At 48.3% G+C, this 12,384-nt stretch overlaps 2 protein-coding genes across 2 annotated transcripts; one reads left to right on the top strand and one right to left on the bottom strand.

The window, feature by feature from the left end:
- Positions 1 to 1,241: 1,241 nt before the first annotated feature.
- LOC133896322 (tryptophan synthase beta chain 1) lies at positions 1,242 to 4,971 on the top strand. Its single transcript, XM_062336902.1, has 5 exons — positions 1,242 to 1,621; positions 2,638 to 2,994; positions 3,213 to 3,655; positions 3,740 to 3,834; positions 4,601 to 4,971. The coding sequence occupies exons 1-5, from the start codon at positions 1,271 to 1,273 to the stop codon at positions 4,774 to 4,776; spliced, it is 1,422 nt and encodes a 473-aa protein (XP_062192886.1). The 5' UTR covers positions 1,242 to 1,270; the 3' UTR covers positions 4,777 to 4,971.
- Positions 4,972 to 5,941: 970 nt separating this feature from the next.
- LOC133896321 (homeobox-leucine zipper protein ROC7-like) lies at positions 5,942 to 11,679 on the bottom strand. The gene is made up of 8 exons (XM_062336901.1): positions 11,259 to 11,679; positions 9,361 to 9,644; positions 8,919 to 9,036; positions 8,063 to 8,692; positions 7,853 to 7,954; positions 6,997 to 7,764; positions 6,491 to 6,866; positions 5,942 to 6,385 (listed from the first exon to the last, which is right to left on the bottom strand). The coding sequence occupies exons 1-7, from the start codon at positions 11,349 to 11,351 to the stop codon at positions 6,519 to 6,521; spliced, it is 2,343 nt and encodes a 780-aa protein (XP_062192885.1). The 5' UTR covers positions 11,352 to 11,679; the 3' UTR covers positions 5,942 to 6,385; positions 6,491 to 6,518.
- Between the last annotated feature and the right edge of the window lie 705 nt (positions 11,680 to 12,384).

Consider the following 12,384-nt stretch of genomic DNA (forward strand, 5'->3'; position numbering starts at 1 on the left):
GAATGAAGATGACTTTGTGATACTGACAAATAAATCCGCCTGTATGAGTAAATGCAGGAGCTTGCATCTACTATATCAGACTAGAACAACGCATGTGAGCAATGAAACATATTTTTTCTGAGATTATACGTACCCATCAAATCAAATTGCTCTCATACATACAACCAACCACACTCTAAATAGCTAGCTACAGCTATTTTAGAGCTTTCTTGGGACCCAGCCGCGAAAACCGCTATATGCTGCCATTTGATATAATTTGCAGGATCTGAGTTGAGCAAAATCGAACAAGAATCCTCATAAAACTAGTATCACTAATTTTCTTAGGTTGCATTGCTCCGAAGAACAAAAGTGAGGTAGTGGAACTACCTCATTTCTCTTAGGGTGACTAGAGAAAGATAGAGAGATAAGCTAGAGAGAGGGGATGGAGAACAGTAAGGATGTAATTAGTTGTTCATATAAGATTTCGTTGATATGATCTGTAGATGTAGATTAAGTGAAAATATTTTGAATAAAATTATTTTATTAAAAAAAAGAGTGCTTGATCGATTGTATTTTTTCTAGATAGGTTGAGCTGATCGAATCTGAAGTCACATGAGTGATATAAGAGTTGAGATTTATGATTAGTTGTCTGTCTAAAGATGATTTAGATTCGTTTATATGAGTGGATGCTGAGCTTATATCCGTCGAGCTAAAACTACATATATATATATATATATATATTTATATTTTTATCATACCAAACTTAAATAGTAATACAGAGAATCAAATACTTTTTTTCTTAGATTATAAGTGCTCATGGGTCAAAATCCTTGCTGATGGAGGCTCTTATGATTCGTATCCTCTGACTACAGTAATTTACTACAGTAAATAATAATACATTACTGTTCACTCAGGTTATACAATCCAATAACTTTTCTTCACAAAGTCTATGAGAGGGGGGCGAATTCCTTTCCTACCCTAGATATTTACACAAAATGATGACCGTACAAAAGGTAGTAGGAACGTAAGAAATAAAAGAAACGTGCGCCTCAGCACCACCCATGCTTAGTACTCTACACTCTCCGATCCGGTGGACTCCAACCTCCCTACACCCGGTCCACCAACACCAGCAGAACGAACCCTTCGGTAGGAGTGCGTAATCCGAAACGCCGGGTCCAGGCCAAGTCAGAGGTGGCTCACCTACCCCGCGCCAATAATCCCAAGCACGACCAGATTATATACCCGCGCCGTGTACCCACCCACATCCGTCTCTACTCTTTCACTTGCTCCAATGGCCGCCTCCGCAATCAGGAGCCCTAACCCCACCGCAGCCACCTCCAGGGCAGCCGCCGCGCCGCTCCCTTCCCGCTCGGTGCTGCGGGTGCCGGTGCCTCCCGCGTCTGGCGCCCGGAGGGGCGCCGTGGTCGCAGCGGCAATGCAGCCGGCGAAGGCGGTCGCGGCGGAGGCGTCCCCAGCCATGATGGAGATCGGGAACGGCGCGGCGGTCGGCGGGCTGGCGAGGCCCGACGCGATGGGGAGGTTCGGCAAGTTCGGGGGCAAGTACGTGCCCGAGACGCTGATGCACGCGCTCACCGAGCTCGAGGCCGCGTTCCACGCGCTCGCCTCCGACGACGAGTTCCAGGTAAACGCTAACGTGTCCGCATGAAGCTTCTGATTCGGAGGATTTGGTATTCGCCCGGCGCTCCAAGATCGTTTTTTTAGTTTGTTTTTCTGCGTAAGGTCCAGATCTTTGAGGGATTTGGGCACCATTTCGCTGAACTAATTTATTCTTTTAAATGGATACAAGGGGATCTGTTTTTGTTAAAGTTCGGGTTTTTGTTTCGCGGTTTTCAGATGTTTGATTTGTCGAAGTGGAGGATGTCACATCTAATTGGATTGGAAAGATTGTCTCTGGTTCGTTCGATTTGTCAGATAACGAACCAGCTCGACTCGTTTGGACTCGGCTCGTTTCATTCTTTTATTATAACGAGCCGAAAATTAGCTATTAGGATGAAAAAAAAAACATGTACTGAAAAATGTATATTTTGGAACGAGGCAATCAGACACAAGCTAAATTAGCTCGTAAGTTTTCGGCTTTTCGTCCAGCCCTAATCAATTGATTCGGTTTCTGTGTTGTCCTTTTGCACGAACCGAGCCGGACCCGGACCCGGATCCTCTGCCTTAATTACGATGAATGCAGAGAATCACTGTATAAACAGTGTAATGAGCAATCTGCATTAATTAATCGTGCAAATATGATCCACTGTAGCGACTGTATTTATTGTTCATAAGTTACTGTAGCGCTGACCTGGCCTAAGGTAATGCAGAGGCTGTAGCCTCTCTGCACTGCACAGTGGAGAGGATCTCAGTCCGAGCCGAGCCCGCATAGGCGCTTACTGTGGAAACGAGCGTTACACTGTATTTGATCCCGACTAGTGACCTATCTGAGAGGAATTGCATGTAGGAGGCCCGAAAGGGTGCACCTTTTATGTACGATTCAAAACAAAGCATAGAATTTATCACTCTAATGTGTTATCAACTTTGTATGAATTATGATCCTTGAATCGTGCCGAATGATAGTCGTTGTTGCATACTGCATAGGGAGATTATGGACGACGACAAGAGTTGTATCTGACCCTGCTTTTTTGTTATCTGCAGAAAGAACTTGACGGCATTCTCAAGGACTATGTAGGCCGTGAGAGCCCCCTGTACTTTGCAGAGCGCCTGACGGAGCACTACAAGCGCGCCGATGGCACAGGCCCGCTGATTTACCTGAAGAGGGAGGATCTTAACCACACCGGTGCCCACAAGATCAACAATGCCGTGGCGCAGGCTTTGCTTGCCAAGAGGCTCGGGAAGCAGCGCATCATTGCTGAGACTGGGGCTGGCCAGCATGGTGTTGCCACCGCCACGGTGTGCGCCCGTTTTGGGCTGCAGTGCATCATCTACATGGGTGCGCAGGATATGGAGAGGCAGGCGCTTAATGTTTTCCGGATGAGGCTTCTTGGAGCAGAGGTATGGTGGAGACTATATCTTTCTGTCTTTGGTATTTTCTTTTTCATGGTATGTTTTCTTAGGTTAGGTTTGTGCTTGCAGTTGTTTTCGGGATTAGAACTTCTTGGAGCAAACCATCCACTATGAGTAGTGTGGTGCTTCGGCTTGGTTTTTGGAATACCTTCGTTTGGTACCTTAACTTGTTTCTCATCGTGGGTTGCTTCCTTCTGCTGAAACAGGTTAGGGCAGTGCATTCTGGGACAGCAACCTTGAAGGATGCAACTTCTGAGGCTATCCGTGACTGGGTCACCAACGTAGAGTCTACACACTACATCTTGGGCTCAGTGGCTGGTCCTCACCCATACCCGATGATGGTGAGGGAGTTCCATAAAGTTATTGGCCAGGAGACCCGGAGACAGGCCATGGACAAGTGGGGTGGCAAGCCTGATGTGTTGGTTGCTTGCGTTGGCGGTGGATCAAACGCCATGGGTCTGTTCCACGAGTTCGTTGATGATCAAGATGTAAGGCTGATTGGAGTGGAGGCTGCTGGTCACGGTGTAGACACTGACAAGCATGCGGCAACTTTGACAAAGGGTGAAGTGGGAGTTCTTCATGGGTCTTTGAGTTATTTGCTGCAGGATGACGATGGACAAGTTATTGAACCGCACTCCATCAGTGCTGGGTAGGTATTCTGAAGTTTACATTGACAGGTTCTTATATTTTTCTTACAGTAAGTGGTCTAACTATCCATTGTTTTGACGTATAGGCTGGACTACCCTGGTGTTGGACCTGAACACAGTTTTTTGAAGGATATTGGACGTGCTGAATATGACAGTGTGACAGATCAGGAGGCTCTGGATGGTATGTATCTCACTATCTCTGCATTTACACTACCATTGTTTGTATTGGATGCAATTAATTTTCATCCAGTTGATTTCTGTTCCACCTACCAACTGTCTACTTAGTGTATATCAGTACAAGTGCAATGTTACCTGGACACATGTGTCCAAATCTTTTTGCCGAATGGGACACCTCGAATCTGAGTCGGATTCCAATACCTGTGTCAGATTCCGAGTGTTCAAATTTTATTTATTGAATCCGACACCCGAATCCGAATCAGATTCCGACACCCGAATCCGAATCAGATTCCGACACCCGTGTCCATGTCAAACTGCACTGTACAGTCATTTGTTCCTGAAGGTCACGTATAAATATTATATGGTACATTTTAGCCATTATTGAATGTCAAAAATCTGAAATTGTGTTGGTGAGGCATCCGAAAGGGATTAACATGCTTCATCAGCAAGATGTAAGCCTTCACTTACTAAATGTTAAAATTTAATTGACGTTGCGATTTAGTATATTGAAACACAGATTATAGTAATATGCTGCCGTACTCCAGATTGAATAAACAATGATCTGCTGTTGACATGTGATTTTCCAAAAACTTAATATTGAAGTCATGAACTACAATATGCTATAAACCCTGGAGATTTTGCAGTGCAACGTGTCTTTGTCCTCTAGGACTTTTTAATTTTTTTTCCTGAATGATTGAAACTCGTTTTAACTCCTTTTTGTCCTGAATGCAATGTTCAACATCTAATCCCGTGGTGACATTGACATGCAGCTTTCAAGCGTGTCTCTCGGCTGGAGGGCATCATCCCAGCCCTGGAGACGTCCCATGCGCTTGCATACCTTGAGAAGCTCTGCCCGACCCTGCCGGACGGCGTGAGGGTGGTGGTTAATTGCAGCGGACGAGGAGACAAGGATGTCCACACCGCCAGCAAGTACCTTGATGTCTGAACTCCACTCCAGAGAGGCTAAATAACAGCTTTTCAATGAGAGCTGTTTCTGAAGAGCACAACAATAATTTAGTGGCGTTCGTTTGGATGAAGTACAAATAATCCTTGGAAGCTTGTATTAGCTAGTAGTGTGTTTGTTTGTTGTCTTGTATCCGAATGATATCGAAGCAGGTTAAATAAAGATCAAGCTTTCACCCTTGCTGATCTCTGCTATCAAGCTTTCTCCCTTGCTGATCTCTGCTGTTGTGCGTTTCTAAAGGCAGGCATTTGTCGGGAAATAGTTGGATTCCCACTCCTGCAAGACGCAGGAAAAAAATCTTGCGTTCCGAGCGAGGCTTTGATGTGGAGGAGGCTTGCTGCTTCCTGATGGTTAATGTGGTTTGATTAGTACTGCTGAGAGTTGAAATGGTTTTTTCTTCCTTTTTGTATGAGGATGAAAAAAAAAAACGAGTAGGCTGGATTCATCGACTTTTGCAGTTGATTTGTTGCTGCTGCATAGGTAACCTAATTGGAAATTTTACTGAACCAATTGCTGCCCGAGACTGGAATCTGATCTGAACATCTTTTTCAGTGGTTGAGCCCTCAAGCTGTCCGAAAAGTTCTAAGCTTTCCGAGTCAGACAACCAGGTGTCAAGTCGAACGGAACAAGTCGAGTTTTGCTGCCTCAATGTAAACTTTGATTCTTCCGTGGTTAATTGGGTGCAAAGGAATGGATGGCAAAAAAGAGAAAAATGAAAAAGAGTGATACTATTTTTCAATTGACTGAGAAATGGGTATCAGTTCAGTCGACGTTTAACAGTCACCAGGATCTGCACCGGGTGGCTCTGGTTCTTTTTCTTCCTCCAGCTTTTTTTCTTCGTAAGACTTCGATCAATCTGCTGAAGAACAAGCTGTCGCCGCCGTCGTTCCTGCTCGCCCCCGCCCTGCCCGCTTACTCCGTCTCCGGTGGCGTCCCCGCCGCCGACCCCTCCCACGCTTACCCGACCGCCTTCTCACGCCTCCGCCCCAACTCTTGCCAACCGGTGGTTCCCCACGTCCGCCAGGCCATCCTGCCTCCCTCTGAGCCCCACGACAGAGGAATCCATCGCCGGAAGCTTGCCGTAGGCACATTCATACCATCGACCGAGAGTCTCTAATTTCAATCGGTTGAAGAATAGGAAGCATGAAAAAAAGGTCCAATTAACCGGTTCAAACTTTTGCAATCTCCAAGTCAAATTGAGATTAATCCTCCATGCATGCAGATAAGAAAACTAGAGGAGACAGAGGAACACCAAGACACAGGTACAGACTCATTACAACAGAGTCAAATTAAAAAAGTTTGCACGGCATGCATTGTCTAGCTGCTAGCTGAACTTCTACTACAATCCATGGAGCTTCTGGAGAGAGACTGGCAGGTCGATTGAAGGAGAGAGAGAGAGAGAGGAAGAGAGAAAAGTCAATGCCCGAACCAACCCCCTTGCAGAGTGTTGCCCCATCGCTACTTCTGAATCAGGGCAACACTTGTCAAGGAGAGAAAGCGGTGCGTTCTTGACTCCCCGCGTTGCCAAATCCTCTCAAATTTAATTTTACTTTGATTCAACCCGCTCTTGATCCCTCCCCAGATTCTTCTCCTGCACCCACAACATGCGTGCAAACAGCAATAATTCATCAGGAATTCTTTTTGATTTGATTTTCATTCACTCATTCATTGGCGAGCAAGAAAGATTGGTGCTAACCATTGGCATGATGGATGGTAGAATATGGTCACCGGTGGGCGTTGTCGGCGGCGACGGCGGCCTTGATGCGCTCGACGGTGCAGGAGATGAGGCTGTTGACGGTGGCGACGGAGCCCAGCGAGAGTTTGGCGGTGGGCACCGAGTCGACCAGGATCTGGAACGCCACGGTGAGGAGCGACCCGCCGCCGCCCGCTCCCGGCCCATCGGGCAGGATGGCGAACCCCGACGGCAGCAGCGCCACGTAGTCCGGGTCCCCGCCGTTGAGCACCACGTTCATGGCCACCACGTCCACGGGGGCGTAGATCACGTACGACCCCGTCGCGTCCGTGCAGCACTCCTGTAGGATCAGCATGTTGCTCTGGTTCGAGTTCGCGTTCTGCACCAGCACCAATCGCCGGCCATTGACGACGGCCATGGCAAGCATGCATGCGTCAGATCAGATCACGCACTAGCTTGAGCAGAGACGAAGCTCGTAGGCAGAGGCAAGAAGAAGATGGAGGACGTACGTTGACGCGGAGGAGGGAGACGGCGTTGCCGTGGTCGCGGCCGTTGGCGATGTGGGCCATCTCCTGCACGTCGCCGCCGTTGGAGAGGATGTCCCACTCGCTGCGGGTGGCGTCGTCGCGGAGGAAGCCGAAGACGCGCGCCGGCGGCACGGGGAGCCAGAAGGAGGTGGCGGCGTTGAGGATGATGCCGGGTGGGCGGCCGGGGTCGTCCACGCTCTTGCGCGTCATCACGCGCACGTCCTCGGCGCCGCTCCCCGACAGCGTCGTCCACTGGTGCGTCGTCGACGCGGTCACGCCGCCGCAGAAGCTCGCTACCATCCGCTCCGCCAGCCTGAGCATGCTCCGCCTCCCCTCCGCCGACGTCACCACCCCGGCGTCGGCGCCGCCGCCAGCGGGCGCCGCAGGGACGCCGCTGGCCATGGCGCTTGCCAGGCGCTCGCACTGCCGCTCCAACGCCGCCGCCCACCGCCGCGCGCCGAACGCCAGGCCGGAGCTCACCAGGGGGCGGTACAGGTCGTGCACCATCGCGTCGTCCGCCTCCACGTGCTCCACCCACGTCACGCGGGAGTAGCCGTTTGGCATCTCCCGGATGAGGCAGCCCGAGGGGCGGCGCCGCCCACGCGCGCTCCCCAGCACGCCGCCGCGCAGGCCATCAAGCGAGACGTCCACCACCGCCCAGCTGCCGTCAGCGTGCTGCTTGCAGTACCGCACGAACTGGCTCTCCCGCGTCGGCACCAGCGGCGACGGCATCTGAAACTCCGCCGTCATCTGCATCCACCAGTCACCTCGCATTATTCACAGACAAGAAACGATCAATCAAATTAAGATGAAAATTTTAATCTTTGAGACTAATTACCAGCTGCAGCGCGCCGTTGTAGTTGCCGGCGACGCCGGTGGAGAGCACCTCTAGCGTGCCGGCCCGCGACACAATGCTCGAGAACAGCGTCGACCACTGGTTCTGCACCAAGATTATTTTTTTCATGGATGGAGTGATTAGCAAATAGCAATCTACATCTTGCACAAATTATGTATTAGTGCAAGGAAATTAACGTGCTAAATTAGTTACCACGTCCATGAGCATTTCGACGAGGCTGACGTGGTTCATGATGACGACGACGGTCTCCCGCGACGCCTCCGAGCGGAGCTCCGGCGACTTGGGGCCGACGCCCCTGGGGAATGAGCGCGCGTACTCCTCCTCGTTGAGTGCCTCGGCGGCGGCGCCGTCGACGAGGGCGGGGACCCAGAGCGGCTCGCCGAGCTGGGCCATCCGGACCAGCTCCTCCATGGCAGCCACGGCGAGCTCGATCACCAGCGGCTTGTCGAACCCGGCAGCGGCGCCGTGATGATGGAGGCCGCCGAACATGTCCGCGCCGGGCAGGAGGTGGTGGGAGGAGAGCGGCGGGTAGGGCGCGGTGGCGGCCGCGGAGGAGATGTTGGAACTGGGCAGGCCGGAGGCGGGCTTGCCGACGTACTTGGCGGCGATGGCGGAGATGCGGTCGATCTCGTCACGGAGGCGCGCGTTCTCGAGGCGGAGGTGGTGCTCGTCGAAGGACATCTCACCGATGACGGCGGTGGCGGGGCCGCCGCAGTTGGGGCAGGCGGCGTTGGCGAGCGCGTCCTTGTAGCGCGCGTTCTCGGCGCGCAGCTTCTCGTTCTCGGCGCGCAGCTGCGTGTTCTCCTGCCGCTCCTGCTGCGTCTGCGCTCCAGCCCCATGCAAAGCAACAGCACTCCATTACCATTTACCAAACACCAGCACAGCAGGGCATGAAAAAATAAATTTTTGAAATGCACAAGTGTACACCAAAGGATGAATTTTAAAGAAGTGATCCCTTGTGATTTGCAAGATTGAACATGTTTGCATATATTATAGATGAATACAAATTAAGAGTTGATGATCAATTACGATTGAAGTATATATCTACCTTCATCTGGGTGCGCTTGTTCTGGAACCAGAACTTGACCTGGAGAGGCTCCAGGCCCAGCTCCCGGCCCAGCTCCTTCCTCTGCTTGTCGTCAGGGTGAGGGAACTCCTTGAAGAATCTGCAACCCATGCATTTGCAGGCACCCAACAAATTCAATGTGCAACGTAAATTGTAACAAGAAAGTTCGATCTGTTCATATATACATGCAACAAGAAAAAGAATTGTTCATATATATATATAGTTGTTTTTTTGCTTCTGCGAACTGAAACAATTCATGTAACCATGCAATATTAAAAATCATGTTTCACAGATTAATTGTTTACACAAATTAAAATTTCCTGATCACATCCTAGAGAAATTAGCATGCCGTGTAGTGGATCGGAGCATTCATCATCAGTTGGGAGATGTACGAGTAAGGCGACAGAGATGGGTGTGGACGTACGCTTCGAGCTCCTGGATCTGGTGCTGGGTATGGCGGTGGTAGCGCTTCTTGCGGGGCCGCTGCAGGCCGAGGTCGTCCTCCTGCAGCTCCTCGCCGCCGGAGCCCGACCCGCCGCCGCCGCCGCCGCCCTCCATGTTGTCGCTGCCGGTGCCGGACTTGCTCTCCATCAGTAACTCGTCGTGCCGCGGGCCGCGCGTGTCGCTCTCGCTCGCGGCCGCCTGCTGCAGCAGCTGCTGGCCATGCTGATTCATCACCGGCAGCTGATGCGGCCCATCCAACATGTTCTGCATTATAACATTGCATCGCCGATATATCGGAGTTAATTGATTTCATTCAAGCACACAATAAAATCAAGCTAAGTGTGCCAAGAAAATACAAAGACATGATATGATAGTGGTTCTTAATTTGGCTGATCTTACGTCACTCTTCTTCAACAGTTATGTATTCTGGTTATAGATAAATAATACCAAGGCATGCAATGGAGGAATCAATATGTATGTTCGCGTGAAGAGATGTTGCGATTTTGACGCACTTGATCGATCTCCAGCTGTGATGGAACTTGCAATTCTGAAGAAAAATGTTTACTGATAGTATATTCTGAATTTCCCAAAGAGTAAATTAAGAGGGAAAATATGCATCTATATATGCTAGTGGAGCAGTAAAATTAAAGACTATTGATCTTAGCTAGAAAAAAAGACGAGTGCATTATTTAATTACTTTTTGAAGCAAAAGGGGAAGATTCAAATTAAAATGTGAGCAGCAATTAATTTCAAATGAGATCGATCAGGATCATGCAAGGAAAACAACTCAGCAAAAGAAGAGTTCTTGTAATGACTTGGAAGACGTACTGTAGAAGTTTTTGGTACATTTTGAGGAGCAATAAATGCATGCGAGGAAGAAATTAAGCTTGAGAAATACTTGCCCTAACTTGATACACCAGTATAGGTATGTGAATACGCTTGTGTATAGTTTATCATAACTGTTTATTTATGTTAAGATTCATATTAAAGGTTAAAATAAAATAAAAATAGATGGATATCAGATGAAACATATATACACAAGTAAATGTTGAGTTGTATTTCCAGTACAGGTAGGCCGGAGTACTAAATGCATACTATTTTCGGTAGAGATCACTCTAGCTTCTCCACTCGTACGGTACAGGTCCAGAAAGTGCACCACCAACCATGCGTCCTTTCTCAATTAACCCAAGTGAGCGATGCAGCAAATTAATCCTGGAGATACGAGCCCCTTTTGCCATTTAATTATCTCCTACTTAAATGCCTCATTTTCTCGAAATAAAGGTGACATTGTGGATATTTTCTCCAAGATGATATATATAATAGTAGTAAGAAATACTTGCTCAATTAAAAAATACATATTTTATTTAAAAAAATCAAACTGTGTATATTTTGATCAAGAATTAATCAAATTATAATTATATTAAGTGTATTAAAAATATACAACTCAATTTATATTTCAAAATATTTTCACACTATTAATTTCATATCTATAAACGATATATTTTATGAGAAAATAATAGTCAAAGTATAATTTTGAAAACCAGGTCAGAATAAAATAGTACCTTCTTGAACGAATGGAGTAATTGAGTTGAATGAATTTTAACATTGAAAGCACAGATTCATGCACACAACCAGCACAATCAGTGTTGCAAAGGACAAGATTAAGCATCATAATAATATCTCAAAAGTGGAACAGGTTAGTGCCTGTCCTAGCAATTTTTGTCCTTTTGAAAAATGTCCGGGCACAACTAAACAGATGCATACATACGTTGATACGTAGATACAGTGAATCCAGTTCACACGCAAGGAGGAGTAGAATCAAGAGGCGCAGATGAGGCTGGTCGGTAGGGATGACAAGTGAATTGAACGTACACGTACCTGGCCGAGGGAGGCGGCGTAGCTGGCGAGGCCGCCACCGATCATGGCCGCCGTCGGCATGTTCCGGCCGGGGATCATCAACCCTCCGGGCATATCTAGCTTGCTATTGCTAGTCTCCTCCTCCTTCCTCAAACCCTAACACCTCACCATACACGCACAGGCTAGCTTCCCCTCTCTCTCTCTCTCCCCTCCTCCTCCTCCTCCTCCCCCAAGCTTAGATCTAGCTACCTTTCCGCAGCCTCTGCAACCCCTTGTGATCTTCTACATGCAAATTGCTCGCTCGTCGATCAAAGAGAGCAGAGAGAGTACAGTGATGGGACGAGGTCGGCCAGAGAAGCAGGCCTGGCAAGCGCGTGAGTGAGCGCTGTAGAGAGAGAAGGCGAGGAGGGAGAAAGGGATGGCAGTGATGGAGATGGCCGGGGGGGGGGGGGGGGATGGAGGAGAGGAGGAAGAAAGTGGGGGACGAACGGTGGAGGGTGTGCGTATTGAATAGGGGAGTTATTGTAATGGAGAGAGTAGCGAGAGGGTGCAATGGCATTCAATGAGGAGTGGATCGGAGTTATTGCATGACACACACGACACACCCGCTCACTCTCGCTCACAGCTAGCTAGAGAGAGAGGAGAGGAGATAGATGGATGGGTACACATATGGGAGTGATGATATCTATACAGGATTTAAATTTCGTTTTACAATTTTAGCTGGGAAAAGACCGAAATTATAAAAATTTTATCCTCTGCTCTATTGGTCTCATATGTCAGTAAAAGAAAATTTCGAAATTAGATATTTCGTTTCCTCTGAAATTCTCAAAATTCACAAAGTTTTGTCAAAATTTTAGTGAATTTTTAATCCCTGATCTATACTAATGGATCCATAATATCCTCCACCCATCATGGTTGACGGACGTTGCATATGTAGGAGTACACGATCGAGCTGAACTGGTACTCGATCGATATGATCTCCATCTCGGCAAGAGGTACACGATCGATGAAGCAGCTAAATAAAACGGAGCAATGTGTGTGACCTTTAAATGTTCTTCTTTTAGTTTATTTTACCATGTCCATGCCCTCATGGTAAGGTGGTAATGGTACCCAAAAAAAGCAGCCTAGGGCTAAAATTTTAGTGAGT

The sequence above is a fragment of the Phragmites australis genome, chromosome 16, assembly GCF_958298935.1.
Source record: "Phragmites australis chromosome 16, lpPhrAust1.1, whole genome shotgun sequence".
In the NCBI taxonomy this organism is placed as follows: domain Eukaryota; kingdom Viridiplantae; phylum Streptophyta; class Magnoliopsida; order Poales; family Poaceae; genus Phragmites; species Phragmites australis.

Bases quoted from the DNA above. Each gene is read 5' to 3' on its own strand.
- LOC133896321 (XM_062336901.1), bottom strand. From the start codon at position 11,351: ATGCCCGGAGGGTTGATGATCCCCGGCCGGAACATGCCGACGGCGGCC. The intron at 9,037-9,360 runs GTACGTCCACAC...CATGGGTTGCAG, and splicing joins CAGATCCAGGAGCTCGAAGC to ATTCTTCAAGGAGTTCCCTC. The intron at 7,955-8,062 runs GTAACTAATTTA...ATCTTGGTGCAG, and splicing joins TCGAAATGCTCATGGACGTG to AACCAGTGGTCGACGCTGTT.
- LOC133896322 (XM_062336902.1), top strand. From the start codon at position 1,271: ATGGCCGCCTCCGCAATCAGGAGCCCTAACCCCACCGCAGCCACCTCC. The intron at 1,622-2,637 runs GTAAACGCTAAC...TGTTATCTGCAG, and splicing joins CCTCCGACGACGAGTTCCAG to AAAGAACTTGACGGCATTCT. The intron at 3,656-3,739 runs GTAGGTATTCTG...TTTGACGTATAG, and splicing joins CCGCACTCCATCAGTGCTGG to GCTGGACTACCCTGGTGTTG.